Raw genomic sequence first — 22,986 nt, 5'->3', positions numbered from 1 at the left:
AGTATCTTTATTGATGACCTGGATGAGGGCATTGAGTGCACTCTCTGTAAGTTTGAGGATGACACCAAGTTGGCTGGAAGTGTGGATCTGCCTGGGGGTAGCGAGGCCCTACAGAGGGATCTGAACAGGCTGGAGAGCTGGGCTGAAGCCAATGGGATGAGTTTCAACAAGGCCAAATGCCAGGTCCTGCACTTTGGCCACAACAACCCCAGGCAATGCTACAGGCTTGGGGCAGAGTGGCTGGAGGACTGCGTAGAGGAAATGGACCTGGGGGTATTGATTGATGCTCAGCTGAACATGAGCCAGCAGTGCGCCCGGGTGGCCAACAAGGCCAATGGCATCCTGGCTTGTATCAGAAACAGTGTTGCCAGCAGGAACAGGGAAGTGATTGTGCCCCTGTACTCAGCTCTGGCCAGGCTGCACCTCAAGTACTGAGTCCAGGTTTGGGTCCCTCACTGCAAGAAAGACATTGAGACCCTGGAATGGGTTCAAAGAAGGGCAACACAGCTGGTGCGGGGTCTGGAGCTCAAGTCTTATGAGGAGCCGCTGAGGGAGCTGGGATTGTTCAGTCTGCAGAAGAGGAGGCTTGGGAGACCTCACTGCTCTCTACAACCACCTGAAGGGAGGTTGTAGTGAGCTGGGGGTTGGAATTTTCTCTCATGTAACTGGTGATAGGACTAGAGGGAATGGCTTCAAGCTGTGCCAGGGGAGATTCAGGCTGGACGTTAGGAAATAGCACTTCTGTTAAAGACTGGTCAGGCACTGGAATGGGCTGCCAGGGAGGTGGTGGAGTCACCAACCCTGGAGGTGTTCAAGGAACATTTGGATTTTGTGTTGAGGGACATGGTTTAGTGAGAACTGTTGGTGACTGGTGGATGGTTGGAGTGGGTGATCCTGTGGGTCTTTTACAACCTTGGAGATTCTATGATTCTATAAATTTGTACAATGAATACAATATTCCTTCTCAGCTACTGTGGGACAGGGGAGGATGCATTACTTACACAGGCAGTGGAAGAAAGAAAAGAAAACGAGGAAAATTAATAGAGAAAGCTTTAGTACAGTTAAAGCTGTTATACACTTCCTACTACCTAATCCCTTCTCCGCTTTCCCTTACATTACCTTTCTGAGGTCTAAAATAGTTGGTTTCAACTGTGCAAGGGTGACACAGTGAGTCACCAGTGAGCATCCCGCATCCTGTCTGGGGAGGAGAAGTTGGTAGTAGCAGTGGAGGATCAGATCATCTCTGGAAGATTATGATGTTGACGGTTTCCTTTTCCAAATTCTGAGGGTCCCCACAAGGGGCTACTTTTCCAACCCACTGTTACACCATGATCTCTCTTTGTTGGTCTCTTACTCCATTTTGCATTCAAACTTGCCATGTTTGTTACACCTGTTTGGTTCTTGCCCTTTGGTTCCACTATAATTTCAGAAAATAGCTTTGCCTGTATCCCAAGTCTGCTCTTCTTTACAAACCACTGGAAAGGTCTCCACAGGTATCCCATACCTCTGCTTTCCATCCTCCATCTCTGCTACTCTGCCTTGCATCCTGTGTTCCCACGGTGCTCCTCTGCACTACATCATCCTGTGACAGTCACAGATACCTTATTCTGCATTAAACAATCACTTGCTACTGCTATCTATAGAAGAATAATAGCTATATCGTGTCATTGCACAAGCCAAAGAGAAACTATCTAAGAGGTAGCCGCCTGATCTTCAGAAAAACTGCTTTCGTAGCCAAGGAAATCCAAACAAAACATCAAGTAGGCAAAGACAAGTTCAGACAAAACCTGACAAGTCCTGAGACTTCACAAGATACAAAACTTGGTAACTGGTCCCAACAGTGGCAAGACTGCATCTACAGGGCCACACGTCGGCCTTAAATTTTACAGTTAATGTGTGCTTTGCCTAAAGTTCAAATAATACATGCACACACAGGAAAAACAAACTATACACTCTACCAGGAATGCACCTCTAGGATTGTTTTGATGGAGGCCATCACCCATTTATATGTTTTTCTTGAAGCCAGATGGCTGTCTAGGTGGTTTCATTTCAAAGAAAAAACTTGCAAGATCAACCTCTGTTGCCAGCCATCCATAAACATGGATAAACAGATTTTGTAACCAGTCTGGACACATACACACAAAACTACAGGAAAACGAAAAGCAGACTTAGAATCAGGATGAATTTTATAACCTCTGCTCTGTACTATATGGAGTTACAAGCTCAAATAATTTATTGTATCTTTTATCATTGCATCTTTCTGCCACACAGATTTCTAACAAAAAACAAGGAAGTAAATATACTGGCTGGAGAGAAGAGAGCTTAGTAGAGATCAGTCCTTATGACAATCAAAGATAAAATCAAACATGCTTTGGATACCGCAACCAGTAGAAAGGAACTGCTTAAGATTTCAGACAGTCAAGCAAATGGAAAGGCAAAAATCCCGAGGCAGTACGTTTTGTTCCTCCATGTCAGAAACCTGAAATTAGATTATTCTCATAAATGAGAATAGGATTTGTTTAATTCCGTTCATCCCATTCATTAACATTAAATTGCTGTACAAATTGTGAAACTGTATAGAACTGATCCAAACCAGGCACAGACAACCAATTGTACTTCTGAACCAATCATAAGGAGTACACTCTGCCTTCCTGCACATTATGCCTGGCATGGGAATACAGAAAGTGCAGAACCCGTCCAGCACAAACACAGAATGATGAGGACAGTTCACCTGATTCTGCATAAAGCTTAGCAGACCTGTGTCAATGTTTTGTGAGAATTCTACCATCCCTCAGATAACTGTAGCATCATTGACACAGGTCCTGGTTTCAGCTGGGACAGAGTTTATTTGCTTCATAGTGCCTGCTGTGATGCTACATTGTTGCTTTAGACTTGGCCTTATGACTGCAGGTCATAAAGTGATCAAACTACTTCACTTTCCTATAGATACGCAGAAATTACTCTTAGAAAGATAATTCTGTTTGACACCTCCTCAGTAGGTAAATAAACACTAACACAAGGCATGATGAAATTTTTTACTTCCTTGTAAGATAGGGTTTCATAAAGGCTGTGGTTTAATCAGGAGACTCCAGATCAGTGCACCCAGTAACGAGTAGGAGCAGAGATTACCATTATATTAATCATGACAAAAACTGAAAAGCTTGAGATCCCACTGTGCATGTAACTTCACTGAGAGCAGGGAAGATGAGAACAGACCGTGACACTTCTCCAGTGTTTTATTTGATCGCAGTCAATGAAGAATATGACAGACAGGGTCACATTCCGGCAGACACGAGGGCATGCCCAGACACCAGATGAGCAATCTCAAACATTCCTGCTACTTACTTCCCCTTAACGCAGCCTGAAGCTCACCTCAAGCCCAAAGGAGACCACAAGTTTCTACCTGCAGCCGCTAAGTGTAGATTCAAGTCTAGGCACACGCCTATAATCAGTGCGCTGTGCAAACGCATCTTTGGAGAAAGAAAAGCTTTTTGGCTGGAAAACAATAGCAGAGTAAAATATAAAAGAACAACCCATATTCTCTTTCACACATCGACTGGAGAGTCAAGGTCTTGATCCCATCTTCCACCATATGACAATCATCCAAAGCAATGCCAGTCTGCAATTTAAAAAACAAAAAGCACAGCAGGTCTTCATCAGACCACGAACACATGATGGAAGGAACTACTGGGTACAAAGGGAGATGACTGCAAGACCAACTATCTAGACAACCCTGGACTTCTGCCAATACCGGAGGATCCTCCCAGGTGTCACTTTTAAGTTGTTCTGCTACATTAAATCTGGCTCTTGAGCCATAGAATACAGTTCCCTGATAAAATAATCTTAGAGGCTTACAAACCTATATCTTAGAAGAGCTGGAAAAAGACTGAACTTTTTCTTTGATAGATACTGAATAGTAATAATTAGAAAAATTAATTTCTTGCTTTTCTAGCGCTTGTAAAACTACAGCCAGTAGTTGGCTGGCATTCAATAAACAATGAGTATTATCCGAAAGGTTTTCGGTCATAAAGAAACCACAAGAAGAGTATCAGCCAACATCCAAGACATATGTTGGATGCATTTTTCACAGACAAAGTTTTACCCATCGTATGAAATGCACGTCTCCCAAAGGCTGCCTCCAGCCCCTACACCAAACTGGCCTTAGTGCAATCCCACCTGCACAGTACTGACACCCACAGAGGTAAAAGTATTGACTAGAATCTGAAATATCTTTGTGGCGCAGCCAGACATGGAACCTAACACCTTGCACTGCTTCACCTGCCCACCAAACTGCAGCATCTCTACAAACTGGAAGAGGTTCCCACATTTACTATAATCAAAACAAGTATTTAAACAAAAAATACATATACAAAAGACTAATGATCAGCTGGTAACTACTGATGTAAACCAGCAACCAAATTGGTTCTACAACTCTGTAGATACCAAGGGAAAATTAACGACATGACTCAAATAGTCTTTAAAGCATTTCTCTGCATATGTCTGAAAATAAACAGTTGCTAATCTGAAAGAATTTCAGCATTTGCTGAACTTTGCACGCTTGACTCTCACTGTATTTCACAATTTTGTTTAACATTACTTTTGCAGAGCTTTAGCCCAGGAATATTTTTACAGATGAATCACAACCATGTGTTAATGGTTAATCTCTGCCCCAATCATTTCACGCTCAGATCTGAAGCATGATTTTGCAATCAAAAGCTGTCACTGCAGCACATCAAGAAGGAATCACCCTGGAAATTCTTATCCTACACTTGACATCAAGAGTTATCAGGATTAGAAAACGTTTTTAAAAGTTTTTCTTTCCCTTGTTTAAGCAAAACAGATGTGGCTTTTGAAAGTATGTCAAAGATACATACAAAGAAATTAACATGTAAACAACATCCTAAGGTTAGTTATAATTAATGTCAGCTAAGATCACCTATGTCATACACCTGCAGTTATTAAGCACTGGATGCATTTTCAAATAACTATGAAACTCAGGCTTGAAGAAGATGCTGCAGGCTGCTACAACTAGCCCTTGGAATAAGAAAAAAAAACCCATGCCTTTATAAATGAACTGGGTCAAAATCAGCATTAAGAATTCTGACATCTGTAATTTTGATAGGTTATCTGAAGAACCTAAAGTAATGCTAGGGGTCCTGTTTGCTTTAACACCTAACAGCATCCCTTCTGTGCAAACATGGGTTCTGTGCTTGCTGCAGGTAAACTCTGTGGAGATGGACTGAACTCAGCACCTTCACACCTCAGCCACTGACAGCTCCAGTATTCCAAATTCAACCTTACTATATTTGTGACGTTCTCTCTTTTTTTTTTTAATGATAAAATGCTAAAACATGCTTATTAAGGGAATATATTTAGTATGTTTACCAAAAACAAACGAACAAACAAAAATCCCTTAGTAAATACACAAAGGGAAGAGAGGGAGTGGTCTGACTGAAGTTCCGAGCCCTGAACGTCTGCCCTCACAGCAGCAGTGCTAACAGAGGTAATTCCAGGCAACCACAGCAGAAAATGAAGCAGAGCAGCACAAACTTTGTCTCATTTCCCATCAGGAAATAACGACAGTTCCAAGTTATCTGCCAGAAGCTGCCAGTTCTGCTGGCGAGAGGAACCACCGCTCTTCGACTGCTGGGGCATATTTAGAGAGATGGCAAAACGAAAGAGAAAACAAACATAAAAAGATCACAAAAATAATAATTCCAGACCGCTAATGGAAACGTCTCTGTGTTTCATAGAGAGAGAAAGCGCTATTTCTGAAATCCCGGTAAACAAACCGGGGCCAAATAAACGTGGAGGAGAACTGCACACACTGCGTCCCGTGTTACGGGTGGGCATTTTTAGCAGCAGCGGTCGGGCAAAACGTGGCGAGGCTCCGCGCCAGGTTTCCTAAGAGTTTTGCAAGAGAGCCTTACAAATATACTAAAGGATTACTCCGGATGGGAGTTTTTTTCCTTCCCCTCTGCGGCACTTGGGACAGCTCCAGAAGTTAAACGCCAGCTGAGAACGCCACTGCCGGGCGCTGCCTACAGCCGCCGCTCCGTGCCCGGCCGAGCAGCGCGGCTCCGGGGCTGCCCGAGGCGCGGACCCACAGCGCGCCTCCGCGGGAGGGAAACCGCCGCAAGCTCCGCGCCGCCGCCTCACCTGCAGGACACGGAAAGCTCCACCTTGGTGGCCGGGATGCTAGAGCTGAGCACGTTAAAATCCCCCACGGACGCCATGTTCGGGAACCCACCGCTCCTGCCCACTTTCTGCTGCCCCGGCGGCTTCTCCAGCCCGAACATGAGGCAGCGCGGAGGGCGGCCGGCGCCGAAGAAGGAGGGACGGAAAGGAGGAGGCGGCGCCGGGCGGCCCTTCTGCGGCGCGACGGCCGCTGACCGCGCGCGGAGTCCCGGGTGCTCCGCTCCGCACCGCCTCGCACCGCCGACTGAGGAGCGGGGCGCTGACGTCACCACGAGCGGGAGCCGCCTGAAGGGAGCGGAGTCCGGCTGCTTGCCGCCCACCCGCCGTTCTCTGCCGTGCGCCGACGGGCCCGTCCCGTCCGGTCCCGCGGCCGCTGGCCGCCAACCCTCCCGGTCCGCCAGGGAGAGGATCTCCGCGCCGCAAGCGCCACAACGGCTCCGCACGGGAGACCGCTCCGTGCCCAGCCGGCTCCTCCGCTCGCCTTAGCCCGCTGCCGGCCCGAATTCGTGGCTCAGGCGGACAAACCAACTTAAAAGGAAAGGCGAAGCTCTCTCCTACGAGGAGCTCCCGCTCCCTCACAGCGCTCCGCGCCGCCAGGGGGCGCCTTTCCGTCCGGCGCTGCCCCTCAGCGCCCCGCGCCGCCCTCAGGCAGGTGGGAAAGTGCCGGGTTTCTGCCGAAAAAACAGTTATGAGGCTCTGGAGTGAAAAGATGTGCTTCTGCCTTGGTCTTTATTTACACTAAAATGTGAATGTCGTGTTCTCGTGCCTCTGTCTTTCGTTAAAAAACATTAATTCCGCCATACTGAATCTGTTTAAAATAATTCACAGTAATTGTAAAAGTTTGATTACCTTCTGTCTCGCATCATTTTATGTTTCATTTGCTTTCAATTCCATGGTACATAAGTGGCTCCAAACACTCATATCTCATGGCACTTCTGTGGGAAGAAAGGAGTACAATCCCCACCTTGGATGGGAGAGTAAGGCACAGACAAGGGAACCTCTGTGTTGCAGTCGCCTGTATTTACACAACAGAACTGCATGAGTTGTGATTAGATGATACATCATATTTACACAACACAACTACATAACTACAACTTCTGCAGCTACACGATGTGTAGGGAAAGTCAAAGATCACAGAATATCAGCCCAAACCTTTACAAATGTTATCTACCTTGGCTGTTCATGGCTCTATGTATAGAAACAAGGCAGTTTTCTTTGTTCACTTGTGGGTTCTCTGAAGCCACAAACATTGCTTTCCCCCTGTACTTGGCTCCAGTGAGGCCACACCTCATCTGCTGTGTTCAGTTATTAGCCTCTCACTAAAAGAAAGACATTGAGGCCAGAGAAGGGCAGTGGAGCTGTGAGTACATCAAAAAACAATTAAAGGAAAACCTGACATTAGCCACCTTCTCGTCTCCCAGCCAACAGACAGAAGAGCATGCACAGAAAGAAGTAAGGTGGTCCTGTTCACAGGACATATCTGGTGGCAGAAACCCAAGGAAGGTACCACAGATATCTCTATTCAAAAAATTCCAACTTCACACCCTGCTCAATCTTCTGCTTTTTTGCTTTCAGGAATGTGTGAGCTGAATTCCTCTTCCTTCTCTTGTCCATTTGTTGAATGCAGAGCATTGCTCCTTGGGTATCACCATGGTATTTCCTCTTAAATCAGCCTGCTTGAGGTATTCAGTGCAAAAAAGAAGCCACATGCTTTCTCAAGTATGCTAGGTGTGTCTGCAGTCAGCCGTGCCAGCAAGCCAAAAGCCAAAACTGCCAATAAACAAAGCAAATTTAGTTCACTCTTATCTTGTTCAGTACAGTGGTGAGAAGGGATGGGTGAAGGATTACTGATACTCCGAGAGACTAATGCCAAGTAGGGACAGGGTGCTGGGGGACTAAGAATTCCTAAAAGACCTTTAAACTCCTTTTCAGCTTTATAATACTGTTTGTCACTCTTTCATAATCGACTATAAAAATCTCAACTTCAGCAGAGGAGCTCACAGGGCAAGGGATGAATAACTTTAAAAACATGAATAGATATAATATAGATATAGTACATTGCTATATATTGTATAACTGTTGGCACGGATAACTGAAATGTATATCATGTAAGTGTAACGTGACCTTATATTCTTCCCTACTAAGCCACTGTAGATCACTGCTGAAGACAGGATATGAGGTTAGAATGAAGGCTTTCTTTGGTGATGTTATATTTTTATGTTACCTGATTTTAATCTCCTAATTTGCTTACAAAAATGGAAATGGTTGATTCCATAAATATGGCATTCAATGAAAATAATGGGGGAGGTAAGGCAATTCATGTCATCAGTATTGCTAGGGATATATTCTTGTTCTTTCATCACATTTACCAAGGCAGAGATATTTTTCTTTCTAATGTTTCTGCTTCAAGGAAGAACATAGTTATCAAGAAAGTGATTTCTATGGGAAAGTTTGGAACTAAAAGCTAAGCAAAAGACAGTTGAAAGATATGCACTGGTACTCTAAATATACATTATTTTAATTCCAGAGAGGTACCATGTTTTTGCTCATTCTTAAATGCCATTCTTAAATGCCAGTGAGGTCTGGTGACTATGTCTACAGGTTAGGACTGTATACTCTATCTGGAATTTGCGTACAAAATAGCTACCAGATTACAGTGCAAAAGAAACATCAGGGCTGTTTGTTGTATATGCTATGCTGACATTTTAGTAAGGTTATTGATTCTGAATATTTTGGATTGGAAAGCTGGACATTTTCCTCTTTTGTAATCATTAATTTACTATTGTCAGCCATTGCTTATTATCAGACAGCTACATATCTTGTTTCACTACATGCAACCTAATTTTAGGAATGAGGGACTTACTTGAGGTAATTAAAGGATGAACAAGCTACAGATTCCAAAATAACTCTAATGTGTAACAATGAATTATTGCTTTAGAGCATTACTGTTTCCAGGTTTCAGCACTGTAACTGAACCCAAATGCCACAAGATGCAAATGCTGATTACTCTCCTCTACTTCCTCATTATTCTGCCTTGGCAATTCTTAATTTGACATCTCAATAAAAGTTTTATCACTTAATATTCAGAGCCCTAAAAACAAAAACACACACAAAATCTATATAAGCTATTTTGTCGACTCAGAATGGTATTTTTTCTTCTGCAGATGTGAAAGAATATGAGGAAGAGCTTAGAAATGAGCTTCAGCATTACTGGAGCAAAACAACTGCCATTCTAACATACCACTTGCACGACAAGCAAACACTAAGTCCAAGTTTGTGATGACTATATGTATTCCCTGGTTCTTCTTCAAGTATTTGTTGAGTAATTCTTTTGATGAACATCCTATAAACACCATTTTTTTTATCCTTGCTGCCATCAAAGTCTTTCTTTTAAGAAGTGAAATAAGGGAGTGAACTTACTTAGGTGTAGCTTGGTCCTTTCTGATAGCTGAACATAGCACTGAAACAATGCCAATGTCCTAATATAAAATTCAGTTTGAGGACTTCTACATCTTTCTTTCCAGGCTTTGATTCCTATGCTTAGCTTTCTTTTGTTTCTTTGCTGACATTGGATATTTTAGTCCATTGAGCAAAGACAAGACGTTTAGCATGGAACTGTCAGAAAGCACCATGGCTTAATCCAGATTACAGGCTTTAAAAACCACCCATAATGCAATGTGCTGATCATTCTTCTAGCATGAATTAGCTTTCTATAATTGCATAATTTTGTAGTCTGCTTTTGAAATACACAAATACTGATGAAGCTCTGTTTATGTAACACTAAGATCTAAAGGAGGTGTCTGACTTAAGGGGTTGGCGTAAGGAAGAAATCTCCACTTCTTCAAGAATTTCACTTTAAATACTAGTTCTTTAAGGGCACATGTTTGCACTTTCACGGATGTCAAAGAGAACACATTCATTAGTAAAAAAAAGTATCTAGGCCTATGTATCAAAGCCTTTGAAATACATCCCTGCTGACTGCAGGTGAAATGAGCACTTCATCATAGATTCCTTGGACTATTTCAAGCTTGTTTCTAGCTTGATGAAGGCCAGAAGAGACAGGTCATCAGCAGCAGCAAAACTGTTAATCATAGAATCACAGAACCATAGAATCATTTAGTTTGGAAAGGACCTTAAGATCATCAAGTCCAATCATACATGTAATACTTCAGGTCCACCAGTAAAACAGGTCCCTAAGCACCTCATCCACATCTCTTAAATACCTGCAGGGATGGGAAGTCCACCATCTCCTTGGGCAGTTCATTCCAGTGCTTGACCATCCTCTGTGTGAATAAATTCATCCTGATGTCCAATCTAAAGCTCCTTCCTTCCACATCCTGAGGAAAGCACTCTTCCATAGTATTAGCACAGTCATGCTAGGTTATATGCTAGCAGTAATATGAAATCCTGTCACAGTTTTCAGTCCGTTGAAAAGCTCTTCAAAAGGCAAAGGCCTCCAAAGCAGTCTCAAAGTTGTCTAGGAGTAGTTGTGTAATCCATTTCATGTCTTTCACTAGGTACTGTGTAGTCTTCTCACTCTATGTGAATTTCAGATCTAGAAAGCACATTTTCTGGACCTCATCTCAGAATGAACTGTGCACCTCAAGTTCTAATAATGTGCTTTGGAGTTTTTTTTTTACTAGTTTTTAGTAGCCAATGAGGTCAGGTTATTGTTTAGATTTCAACATGAAGGATAAGTAATTATACTGATTAAGTCTTTTTGAATCAAAAAATATATTGATATACCATTAAATTAGCCATGGGCTGAACTAATTTTGTTCATGGACAAGTTGCCAGAAACATGTAAGGATGTGTTTAAAGCCGTTTTTCTGGAAATACAACTCATCACTATCTTATGGCAGCAGAAAATTTAAGGTACTCCTAAAGCAAGTGTTATTTAGTGTGACAGCAAGAGTAGTGACAAAAGGATTGTCTGCACGCAGTTTGTCTTGTGAGGTCTAAACAACAGTCAAAGGCTTCCCTTCAAATCAGGCAAAATGTGCCAAAAGGAAACCTCAGTGTATTTATCACAAGATCAGCTGAGCACTAGAAGTATCTTGACTCCAAAAGAGTAAATCTTCTTCTTCCTCTATGATCACTTCCTTTATTCTCAGAATAAAGAATAAAACTACCCTGGAAAGACTGGAATTCTTTTTTTCCATCCTTCCCTGCCATGACCGCTCACTTCCAGACTTTCCATATTTCAAAGAAATACCAGCAGGATTTGCAGAACATATGTGAGCACTACAGATCTTTTAGTAATAATATACTATATAATTTCTTTCTCTGCCTAATCTGTACTCACATTTTTCCCCAAGATTGCTCCCACGGTATTCATAAAATCACTGCCACCATTAGGAAACACAACTTTGGAGGCAAAGCCTTTGTATATAACACTTGCTCTGAGAATTAACTTATTCAGAAGAAATTAGCACACTTAGCCTCTACAGCTAACCAGTATGTTCTCCAGTTATTTTATTCACTGAAACTAAATACAAATGCCGTCATTTTTAGAAAAAATAAATAATAATGATTTCAAAAAATCACTGTAGTAATTCCTAACCCAGAAACAGCAATATCCAAACTGCTACATTTGAACATCAGTCTGGTTGTGCCTTTTATTAATTGTGCACAGAACTTCACGTATTTCCTAATACCCTAGATGAGACTTCAGCTCACACTGAAGAAAACAATATCTCTGCCAAAACTGGAGCAAACTGTGTCTCTGAGTATAGACTCCACCACTGATTTCATCAGGGAGCACTGGCTGCTGGTCTATTACCTTCTTGCAAATATTCAGACAAATGTATGCACAGTGGGGGTGATAAACTAATCCTGTTAAGTTGTATCCACTGCTTATCAATACACACAAACATATAATCTGGGTTATATATCAGTTCACACATCATTTCTGCTTCCAACAAAGATCTGTCAGGATAGCAGTGTATATTCGACATAGAGAGCAAGAAGAAAAACCAAACTTGTATGACAATTGCTTTTTAACACTTTCTTTCATGAATTTCTTCTTGTAAACCAACACAGTGAAATTTTTAATATGCCTGCCATCCTACTCATGCAATGTTTATTGATTCATCATTTTGGGAAAAGAAAAAAAAAAAAAAAAGCAGAGGTGCCTTTTGTGTGTAGTTTTTCAAGGGTAAATGGAATTTAAACATGTTGCCAAGCCCCTCCTATTTTTCATGCAGTTGGGCTTATGATAAAGGTCTGTCACAAATTCACCTTGAAAGCTTTATTGCAATTTTATATTTATTACCTCATTCCCTTCTCGATTCTCTTCTTCCCAAGACAAAACTTTTTTTTTTGTCTGTGGGGGCCAAAAAAACAACATATGCAATTTTTGCTTAAATAGAACATTACCTACTACTTTCTTAGAGGAAAACTTCACAGCTTCTTCAGGTTCTTTGTCACATTTGATAGTCCACTGTTAGACATGGAACCAGAAAGCTCACACCTCTCCCACGCTATGGGATGCTATCATCTGGAGCCTGGGGAGGGAAGAAACTGCATTAGGAAAGATTTTGCAGTATTAACGAATGGTCAAAAAGACAGTGTGACTTACAGTAATTTCTTTCAGCAACTCACTGAAATATCTGGAGAGGAAATAAGTGAGAACTTCAAAGACTTATTTCTCTTTCTTTCATGGAAACCAAAAAGCATCTAAGATGGGCAAAATGGCATTTTTTACAATGTTACCTATTCTCCATTGCCATTTACTCCATCTTCCATGAATTATGTTATTTTCCATGACATTAAAATACCTAAAACAAGCAGTTGACAGTATGTAGACTGACTTTTGAAAACACTGTCCATCAGAGTTTCCTCATTTCATGGCAATGTTCAAGCAATTAGGGTTTTAATGAAGCTGAAAATTTGTAGCTCAAATAGTGTAATGAGTTTGACTATCTTCCAGAACAACTATGGCATTAATGTTGGAATGCATTTAACCATACACTTAAAATTCATGACTGTGATGCTAGGCAGTAGCAATCTTCCTGACTAAAGTAAAGTATAAGCCCACATTTAAAATCTTCTGAGTTTGAGTGATTTCTTCTATTATTTCGTTGCCTGTATGAAGAGTACTAATTTGATATTTGCTTCCTCGTGTTGCTTTCTATTATCTCAAAGTACTTATTCACAAATTATTCAAATAAGCCCTGATACATTGCTTGTTTTCTACTTCAAAATATCACTTAAATTTGCACAATGTTTTTCAAAAGGGAGGGAAATTAGATTCTATTACTTAACAGAATATGAAACCTTAAACAGTGCCATAGTCTGAATTGTGCTGGTGTCTTCTAATTCTGTATATGCAATAAATGAGAACCTTTTGTTTCTCTTCTTTTCATAGAGACTGCCTTCCGGTAAAAATATGCTTCTTCCTGAAGTGACATCATACACATTATTTATCTAAATGCAGAATAAACACTGATCTTTAAATAACTTGTTCGTATGGGGGCAGTGACCAGATAACAGCAGAACACATTCCAGATTCATAGTAGCAAGGATTCGTAGAATCGTAGAATGGCTTGGATTGGAAGGGACCTCAAGGATCATGAATCTCCAACCCCCCTGCCACATACAGGGCTGCCAACCTCCCCATTTCATACTAGACCAGGCTGCCCAGGGCCCCATCCAACCTGGCCTTGAACACCTCCAGGGACGGGGCATCCACAACCTCCCTGGGCAGCCTGTTCCAGCACCTCACCACTCTCCTGGTAAGGAACTTCCCCCTAATATCCAACCTGAATCTTCTTTCCCTCGACTTAAAGCCATTTCCCCTTGTCCTGCCATTATCTACGCTTTCAGAGTTGACTTCCCCCCTGTTTGTAGGTTCCTTTTGCCTAAAGAGGTAAAAAAACTCAAAAGCTGCAGTGAGGTCTCCTCACAGCCTTCTTTTCTCCAGGCTGAAAAAGCCCATCTCCCTCAGCCTGCCTACTGGGGGCCCCAGACCTGGACACAGTGCTCCAGATGGGGCCTCACAAGGGCAGAGTAGAGAGGGACACGGTTTAGGTAACCTTAGTTACAGTTGTGTGAAGTTATTCTGCAAAAAGGTATTGTCCAGCTGCCAGGATAACCAGCATTTATCAAAGCTGAGGCAGTAACATCATGAACACTTTCCTTCTTTGTAAAAAAAATGCAAAGCAAAAATAACTGGCCAAATTTAAAATGTTCACATGGATTGCATTATTAACTTTGCTCAGAGCTAAGCTCAAAACTCCATAAAATAAAATTATATATAATTTATTTGAATGGTGGTCACTTGTTTCATATTTACGTATTAGATTTATGTATCAGAAATTAACTACAAACATTGAAAATGAAGTTTGTGAATTCTAAAGTTCTAAAAATGAAAATGAATGTTACTTTGTATGACTAAGAGGAAAATTAGAAAAAGATTCATTCTTAAAAGTATTGGAAGTATAAATCATTGCAGTAAATTAAACCTTGTAAGTCAAGTTCATCCTTATAGGAACTCAGCAGAACAGAAGTGAACAATGAATTAATTAACCTTCATAAATTTAACAGATGCTTTAGTACAAATTAATATTTTACTTTGAATATTAACTTCAGGTGCTTAGTGCTTTACATTTTTCCTGTAGATTTTCATTATAATAGTTAGCATAGATGCGTAATTAAATAGCACATTTAGAACACTAATTACAAACTGTACTTTTACTCTCATTTATATATTTCCTAAGAAATGTAAACAACTCTTCAAAAGGTCAAGACATTTTAAAAGTTTATATCTCTAAAGCATTTTTATTTTTAAATCCCTTTCGAACAATATTATTTGTGCTTCAGTATTAACCTTTATAAAGAACAAGCTTGAGTTCCTGACACGAGTAAATTCTTTGCACATAATTTCTGAAGACGTATTGGTCATTGAGTCACAGCGTCACAGAACGGATTGGGTTGGAAGGGGCCTTAAAGCCCACTCAGTCCTAATCCCTGCCGTAGGCTCATGGCCATCCCCCAGCTCAGGCTGCCCAGGGCCTCATCCAGCCCAGCCTCTACAGCTCCACAGTGGGGCACCCACAGCTTCCCTGGGCAGCTATACCAGTGCCTCACCCTCCGAGAAAATGTCCCCCTGACGTCCAAACTGAACTCCTCCTCTCCTAGCTTAAAACCATTCCCCTTTGTCCTATCACTATCAGACTATGAAAAAAGTTGATCTCCCACCTGTTTATAAGCTTTCTGTTAAAGTACTTGAAGGATACAGTGATGTCAGTAACCTCAAATTTACCTTCTACAAGTCTACAAGACTTTGCCTTGGGTTAGCGTTGCCCACTAAGCCTCTCTCACCACAGGAACTCAGTATGGCAAGGAAAAGCTAGGAGTCATGTTTCAGAACTTACCACCTCTTTTAAAATTAAGAAGAAAAAAACATTTTACCTAAGTATTCTGTATGATTCTATATGATTCTAACATGTTGCCGTGCTAACCTTCCTACTAGAGAATCTAAATTATGCCAGTTCATTATTCTTCATTATTATCTAAACCTTCGTCTGACCTCCAGAACTCAGAACTTTTTTTACTTACTGCTGTAGAAGTGTGTCCAAATTTAAATCTGACAAAAATCTGGAACATAGCTTTACATCGTGAGGCCATTTCAGCATGGCAGCTAACATAGCAGGGAAATCACTATTTCCTATTATCTGAAGAATGGCAACCTGCTGGTTTTATCACAAAATTATGGGGCCTTTTAGGTTGGAAGTAACCTCTATTTCATCCAGTCTGGCCTCCTGCTCTCAGCACGCAGCCACTGCTTGCCTTTCTGAAAGCAGATGGATGTCACAACACAGCCGTGTGACATGTGAGATGTGGATTTGAGTATGTCTTATAAGCTGATTCTAAATAGCCATCTTTTCTTAGTGTCTGTGTGCTCCATTTAAGAAGTGTGGACTTCTAGTGCAGGCTTTAAAACTCTTTTTAGGGACAGAATCCTACCACGTAGGCACTTCAGGAGGTAAGTTTTAGGTGTCAAAGACTTTTCTGGATTTGGTACATAAAAATCTGTCCTGACTAAAGTCGTGTGAAACAACTAGATCACAGAAGAGAGCTGAAGAAAGCAGCATACAGTTATTATTAGTAATTCTCTGAATTCCCTCTGTGCTTTGCTCTGTCTTAGCACTGAAATCGTTCCTGCCTCAAAGGGATTAAATTAGGCTAAGGTTCAACGTGAATTTTAGAGATAAATGCAGAGGCATATACGGGCAACAAAGAGCACACAGAAAACAAATAACACCAGATAATTATTTTAGTTGATAAAATCAGTGAACAGGGACAGTGCAAAGTTATTTATCTAGGTTTTACTAAGGAGATTGATATAATCGCTCATCAAATGATATGTTGATTAAAAAGTAGCGCTACAGAAAATGAATGCAGCATGTGCTAAGAAGATTTTAACTCAGAAAATAATGCTAGAGAGCTTTATGATGGCGTGGTTTGGGATCAGTTCTGTTCAATGTGTTTCTCATTTACTGGGAAACTTCACAGATACAACATAATGGAGACCATTAGTAAGGAAAACAAGTAATTCTATCAAGTGATTGTTCTATCAAGTGATTAGGATTTTATTGTAAAACAGGTTCTCTAGAGTAACGATGTAATGTAACTGAATGGAAACACGTTCCTCTAGGACTCAAAGATACAGATTACACATGTAATATGCAGAGCTGTTTTGCAGAGCAGAATTTCAGGTGTGGAAGTAGAGACTGCAGCTGAAAACAATGCATAGTGTGATAGAGTAGGGGAAGGTGAGTGCAGTCCCAAGCACTTAAGATGGGAAAATATTCCCCCTCGGTAAACAGTATTTTGCACACATTAGTTTTAATAATAGAAAGTTATAAAGGACTGAGAGGAAAATAATTTGCAGCAAGCAATACACTTGCTGCACACCAGCCACAGCCCTCCTCCCTTAGTCATGCCCACATCTCACTGTATAATCATAGAATCATAAAATCATAAAACCACAGAATCATAGAACGGTTAGAGTGGAAGGGACCTTTAGTTCCAATCTAGTTCCAACCCCCCCCCCCCCTTTTAACCCAGTGCTGGAGCTGATATCCTCAGAGACAGTGTAGCTGGTGTCCTGTTAGCTTGCATCGTCACCTGCCAGAAAGGACTTTGCAGCATCATCTCTCTGTTTTGGGAGAAGCCATAAAGCACCTCATGCCCTGCACTTTGTGCATCTGGTCGCTTCTCTGCCAGCTGTGCTCTGCCAGCTGTGTTGTGTGCGGGTTGCTCCTCCCTGCCACCAGCTGGCACAGCAGCTCCATCAGCAGTGGGCTGCTCTGGTGTCTCTCTGGATTATTTCACAGAGAATTCCCTGAAGTGTCTCAGCTCTTAGGAAAGGCTCAGCGGCGCGTGGGGATGCGATAAAGTCATTGCCACTGAGAGGAGATTCCTCAATTACTGCCTTAGTGAAAGCTTCAATCCCTCTCCTTGGGTTTCTGTCAAATCTCTCTCTCAAGCAATTTACTGAAATGTGGAAGTTGCCCAGGCTTTTCATTTCCCAGTGCCTTAGCTGATTTTAACAGAAATTCTCTAAATATCACAAAATACTTAGGAATTTTATATCTGTTAATTCGTAATGTGTTGTCTATCGTATTTGTCAGCTCCTGTTGTCCCAGAGGGATTCAGAGTGGGCACAAAATCCTGCTGCTCCCAAGGATGGCCATTCTGCTTTGAACAGGTTCAGGCTTATCCAAGCAGTAAGACAGGTAGTGTCCTTATGTATGTATATAACAACAAACAGCATGAGTTTACCCTTAAATATTGTTTCAGATTGCAGGATTTTTCTCATGTGAATTATTAGCTCTGCAAGAAACACTTCCAGATAGATGGTTTTCCTGCAGCTTCAAGGAAATGCCTAAAGCTTTAGAGTTTTCCCATGTGTTGCATTCACTGCAGGACTAAAGCAACGGGGAAGGAGCAACCATGTTGTGCTGTATCAGTAAGACTTGTCACTTGCTTATTTTTGGCTAGATGTCAGAGTGAGATTAAGGAGCCACTTAGGCCACAGAAAATTATGGATGACCTTTAATCTTCACTCAGCAGATCCCTCCCTGTCTTAGGAAGCCTCTAGCTGAACCAAACTAGGCAGACAGGCATTGCTGTCATACATCCAGGATGTGAGGACCTCCCAAAAGTAGCATTTAAATGATTTGCCTTGCTCTTCTCTTCTTCAGATCACTTTTACTTAACAATTTATTTTCAAAGGAAACTTCAGGAGACAGATATCACTCTACTAGTGTAATGGATTACATGTTGTTACATGTTTGGCTCCCAAAACCTGGCAGGACTGGAAGCAGAGCCATGGCTGGATGGGGAAGAGAGGGAAAGCCATCACACTGCAGCTCTGCAACCACCATCTCACAAAGCTAATGGGGAAACTGCAGCCCCCTGTCCTGCCTCCTGGACAGCCTCGCCCACACTTTGTCTGCTTCTTGCATTCATTTCCCTCTCTGTCTGTGGAGGATACTGTTATGAGTAGCATAAGCTGTTCTGTCCTTATCATTGCTGTTTCACTGTTATGATATTCATTGTTTTTCTACACCTTTCATAATGAAAGACATTATGTAGGAGACGATGGGCCACTTAAATGCTTTGCAAATCTGGTTTGCCCAGGAACTTCCAGAGAGGAGATCCTGGGAGCAGAGCTCCACCTCAGGATGTAGCCCTCCACCTGCACTCATCAGGGATCCATCTGAGGAAGAACAGTTTGGATTGGCAGTCCAACCGCAGCCTGGTGCCCGATGATCCTCACAGCTGCCATTGGGAAGCAGCAATACCCAAGGGGTGGAAATATCCCATCTGGGTTGCTCTACAGAGCAGCTGTGTGCCTGGGGCTACCATGACCAGTGAGACCCAGCAAATGCTAGCAGTGACATCTTTTGAGCAGGAAGAATCTCACTCTCTGTACCTTTATTTCCTGTGTTCAGCAAGACCACAGAAAATATAGCACTTACCAATAAGCCTATAGCAGTTTCTAGTCCCAAGTGGTGCAAAACAAATAGCATTAAGAAAAGAAACTGTAATAGGTTTGACTTGTTAAACACATACAAGCATTTGTTGTGTAGGAACTAAACATAAAATTCATTGTAATTATGTCAGTGATAATAACAACTACATGGAAGATCAATTTCTTACTATCTCTAAATTAGCATTTTCTAGAGATGAAAAAAGAAGAAAGCATGGAGAAAGCATTTATGCTTGAAGGGGTGGATTTTGAGATCTACTTCTAATAAGATAATTATTGCTTTTTAAAGTTCAGCAGGAGATATACTTACAGTGCTTAATGATGGCTCTATTAAGAACACAGAGCCAGATAAACAACAGTGTCTTGCCTTATGGGATGTATAACTAAAGGGCGCGATCTAAAGCAGCAAAGGAAGGAACAGCAGAGTAGGCAAAAGTGAGAGATAAACTGCTCTACTTGGAGGCTGAACACAGTAAAACAAAGGGCTGCTAAAGAGCATTTCAAGTATGTTAATTAAACTATGTCACCAGTACCAGTACCAGTAATACATAAGGTACTGTATATTTTACAGACCTGTGAGCATCATTAAAGCAAAAAATAAGTAATGTTTAAAAGGATATCCTTCACAAAGCAGTGTCTCACTACTTGCTGATTTGACCTCTGCCCCTCAAAACAAAGTGCTGTAATGGTATTATAGATGTAACATTAGGAATCATAAAAGTTGATTTGCTATCCCAGAGAAATTAGAATTAGCAGGCTAAATTAATAAAGAAGAAGGAGAAGCACTATTTGAAGCAGGAGTATGTAATACTCTATTGGAAGCTCTGAGTTCACCTCACCTCTCCCATAACGAGGCTGAAAGTTGTTCAGATTTCAGAAATGAGTTTTCAGAGGGGAAAAAGGCAATGCATTTTGCTAGTCCTTCCTAATGGGTGAGGAGAAGCTCAGACAAAATCAAGAAGACAAACTTCCCTGTAAATATTTTCTTCTGATTTCTTCCCAACTCTTCTCACCATTTTTATTAATTTGTAGGGAAAACTGCAGACCGAATTTTTCAAGCTTTATGAGCTGCTGAGAGCAATTTAGCCTGGAAGCTGATGTTTACCTTTGAAATCAGTACAACACAACGGCAGCAAATTGAAGAGTTAAGGCTTGGGGCTGAAAAGTCAATATCTACCCCATACACTTCATGGCAGATTTATTTCCATATAGCCCAAATGCTCTGCAATGGCTGCCATGCACTGTGTGCTATCCTAGAGCACCTGCTCTGTTGAGTTTCATGTGAAAGAAATTCCTTTCATATGCTGCCAGACCCAAGTGTAGTAACTGGGGACCAGCAGGACGTTCAATTCAAAAACTCATCCCAACCAAAATGCTGATACAGGAGAACCTATGTCACAAACATCACTTGCAAAGAAGTCACTGAAATTCTCTGGGTGACTCAAAATATTTAATTCAAACCTTCAGACAATTTCAAGTTCGGAAAGCAGGCAAAAAATTTGTATAATGTGCTTCATAATTCCCTTTTAAATTCTGTGTAAAACTTCCTGTTATTCTATTTTTATGACCAGCTTAACACGAACATTTAATGTGCAAGTGTATTTTACGAGTATATAAATAGCTGCTTTTTCAAAACAAGGCTCAAATGTGTAGCTGCAGGTGATTCACTGTGAAGGAAATTCAGAAGCACTTATAATACATAAAAAATATGGTTGTCTGGTAAGTGTACACAAAAGAAGGTTCATCCATCTATGATGGATCTCTTGAAGACATTTCTGTCCTCTTCAAATTGTTGTTTCATGGTTTGAAGTTCCCTCTAGATGCTGAAAAACAAAAGGAGCTCATTCAGATTGGCCAACAGACCCCAGCATCTCCCTGTAAGCCCCGGTTTTACTTTCATGGCTTTTCATCTCCACGATAATTGTACACATTGTGAGTTGGAGTTTCTCAAACGCCTTCTCCCTTTCTACCCTCTAACCCTTTATCATCACATGAAACAGATTGAGAAATAATAAAGTGCCATGTAGTTCGTGCATGATATTATGCTCTTTTATGTATTACAAAAAAAAAATAATTGTTTCTTCTCTACCATAAAGTGCAGTACCTCCAGCTGCTTGATCTAAAAACATTTCAGTCACAAGGAAGTGCTCTTTTGTCTTTACCAACTTGGCAGTGGCTCCTAACAGTTATCCTTTCAGACTTTTCCTATTGAAAAAAATAGGGGGTTATTGCATGTATCTTAAAAATTATTGTGGAAAGCTTTATATGTGTGCACATAAGTATTATATAGAGACAGCAATTATCATGCTTTTTATCCCATTTTTCTCAGAATTATTCTCCAGTATGCATAATCAAGTAGTGAAAGAAATGATCCATACCAATTCGAAGAGTAGAGAACTGTCTCAGATAAATGTAGAGCAGGAAACCATGGCAAGACTGAGCAGATCCCAGTGATCACGTAGGGATGAAGATAGGCATCTGGAGAAGGCAGCTAGCTATTGGCAGCATATTTCTCATGACAGTTTTGTTGTTGGTTATTTGTAGATCACAGGTATCCCATGAAAGAAACATCTCATGGTTGGACATTGTTGTCTAATCACTCCTGAAGATGAAAAGCTCAGCCAGGAACCAAGGAGACACCAAGGAGTAAAAGAATGGGGGGTGAAATACTGAACAGCCTTTCTGCTGCATCCGGGTGTGAGTTTGATAGCACCTTAGAACACTGCTCTGCAGAGCTCCATGGGCCTTGCTCTGTCACCAAGCACAGTGATGTAAGGGAGAAGGTTGAATTTCACAGCATTTTTCCATTTCAGAAGGAGCTCCTTCATGCAACAACCAACCCTTGGGTTTGCAGCAGTTCGTACAAGGTCAGTGGCATGTATAGTTTGAGCACTTTCCCATCATCACCCTTACATACGTGTGCTCCCAGCAAAAAAAACCCTGGGGGTCTCCTTTCCTCAGAGATGTGCTCACCTCGCCTTCCTTTCACAATCCTCCAAGCAACGGAACATTCAAAATGAATTAAGCATTCAAAATATATTACAGATCTGAACTCAGCTGATTATACCAATAGCATTTTAAGATCTTAGTAACTGTGCGGAGGCCTCTGAAAGCACTGACTTGTCACAGAAATTCTAGTGTTTTGAAAAACCTACAAAACACCCCTTTCGTTATTCATAACTGCAAACCCAAGAGTGATTGCTGTGATCAGTTGATATGACACAGGCTAAGAATACAGTTTTCAAAAAATTATTGAGCAAGCGTATTTCTTTCAGAAAAGCATTCATTTTTCATTTAAAAATCTCTGCTACAAGAAAATTTGCCACAGCTCGTGACAAGCTGTTCCAACAGTTAAAATGTCAGCCCCAGAATTTGTCTGGTTTCATTAATAGACACTGGAGCTCACCTTTGCTAGTTTAAACAGCTTCTGACATCAGATTTTGGGTCCTTGGTGCTCTCACTGGAAGACACATTTTCCAGACCTTCCAAAAGTTTTATGTTTTTTCTCTGCATCAACATGGTTTTTTTCAATAAATCCCATTAATTTCTGGCACCAGATTGTGTGGCAGCAAGGTAGGACCAGTCCAACACAGAAACAAACATTTCTGCCTTCACCTGTCTGTATGCCTGAGATTGCTCTTCTCATTTTTTTGTTAAAATTTGCATTGGAAACTCATTACCCAGTAGTCATCCAACAGGACTCCAAATGTTCTCTAATGTGTCTTTGCTCTACCACTGCCCCTAATGTCATGATCTTAGTGGTCAGTGTGATTATCTCTGTCCTC

The 22,986-nt window shown here is 41.2% G+C and overlaps 1 protein-coding gene across 1 annotated transcript in view; it reads right to left on the bottom strand.

The window, feature by feature from the left end:
• The window catches only part of CPNE8 (copine 8), a 91,271-nt gene extending 84,913 nt beyond the window's left edge, over positions 1-6,358 (bottom strand). Inside the window, exon 1 of the mRNA XM_042815585.1 lies at positions 6,160-6,358. Within this exon, the coding sequence (XP_042671519.1) occupies positions 6,160-6,299 (140 nt within the window). The 5' untranslated portion in view covers positions 6,300-6,358. The remainder of the gene's footprint in view (positions 1-6,159) is intronic.
• Positions 6,359-22,986: the final 16,628 nt, after the last annotated feature.

This window comes from Centrocercus urophasianus, unplaced genomic scaffold (genome assembly GCF_019232065.1).
Source record: "Centrocercus urophasianus isolate 14NV4802_14NV808 unplaced genomic scaffold, USGS_Curo_1.0 seq_15, whole genome shotgun sequence".
NCBI classification, from domain to species: domain Eukaryota; kingdom Metazoa; phylum Chordata; class Aves; order Galliformes; family Phasianidae; genus Centrocercus; species Centrocercus urophasianus.
The sequence above is the reverse complement of the archived record's forward strand: the minus strand, read 5'-3'. Positions and strand labels throughout refer to the sequence as shown.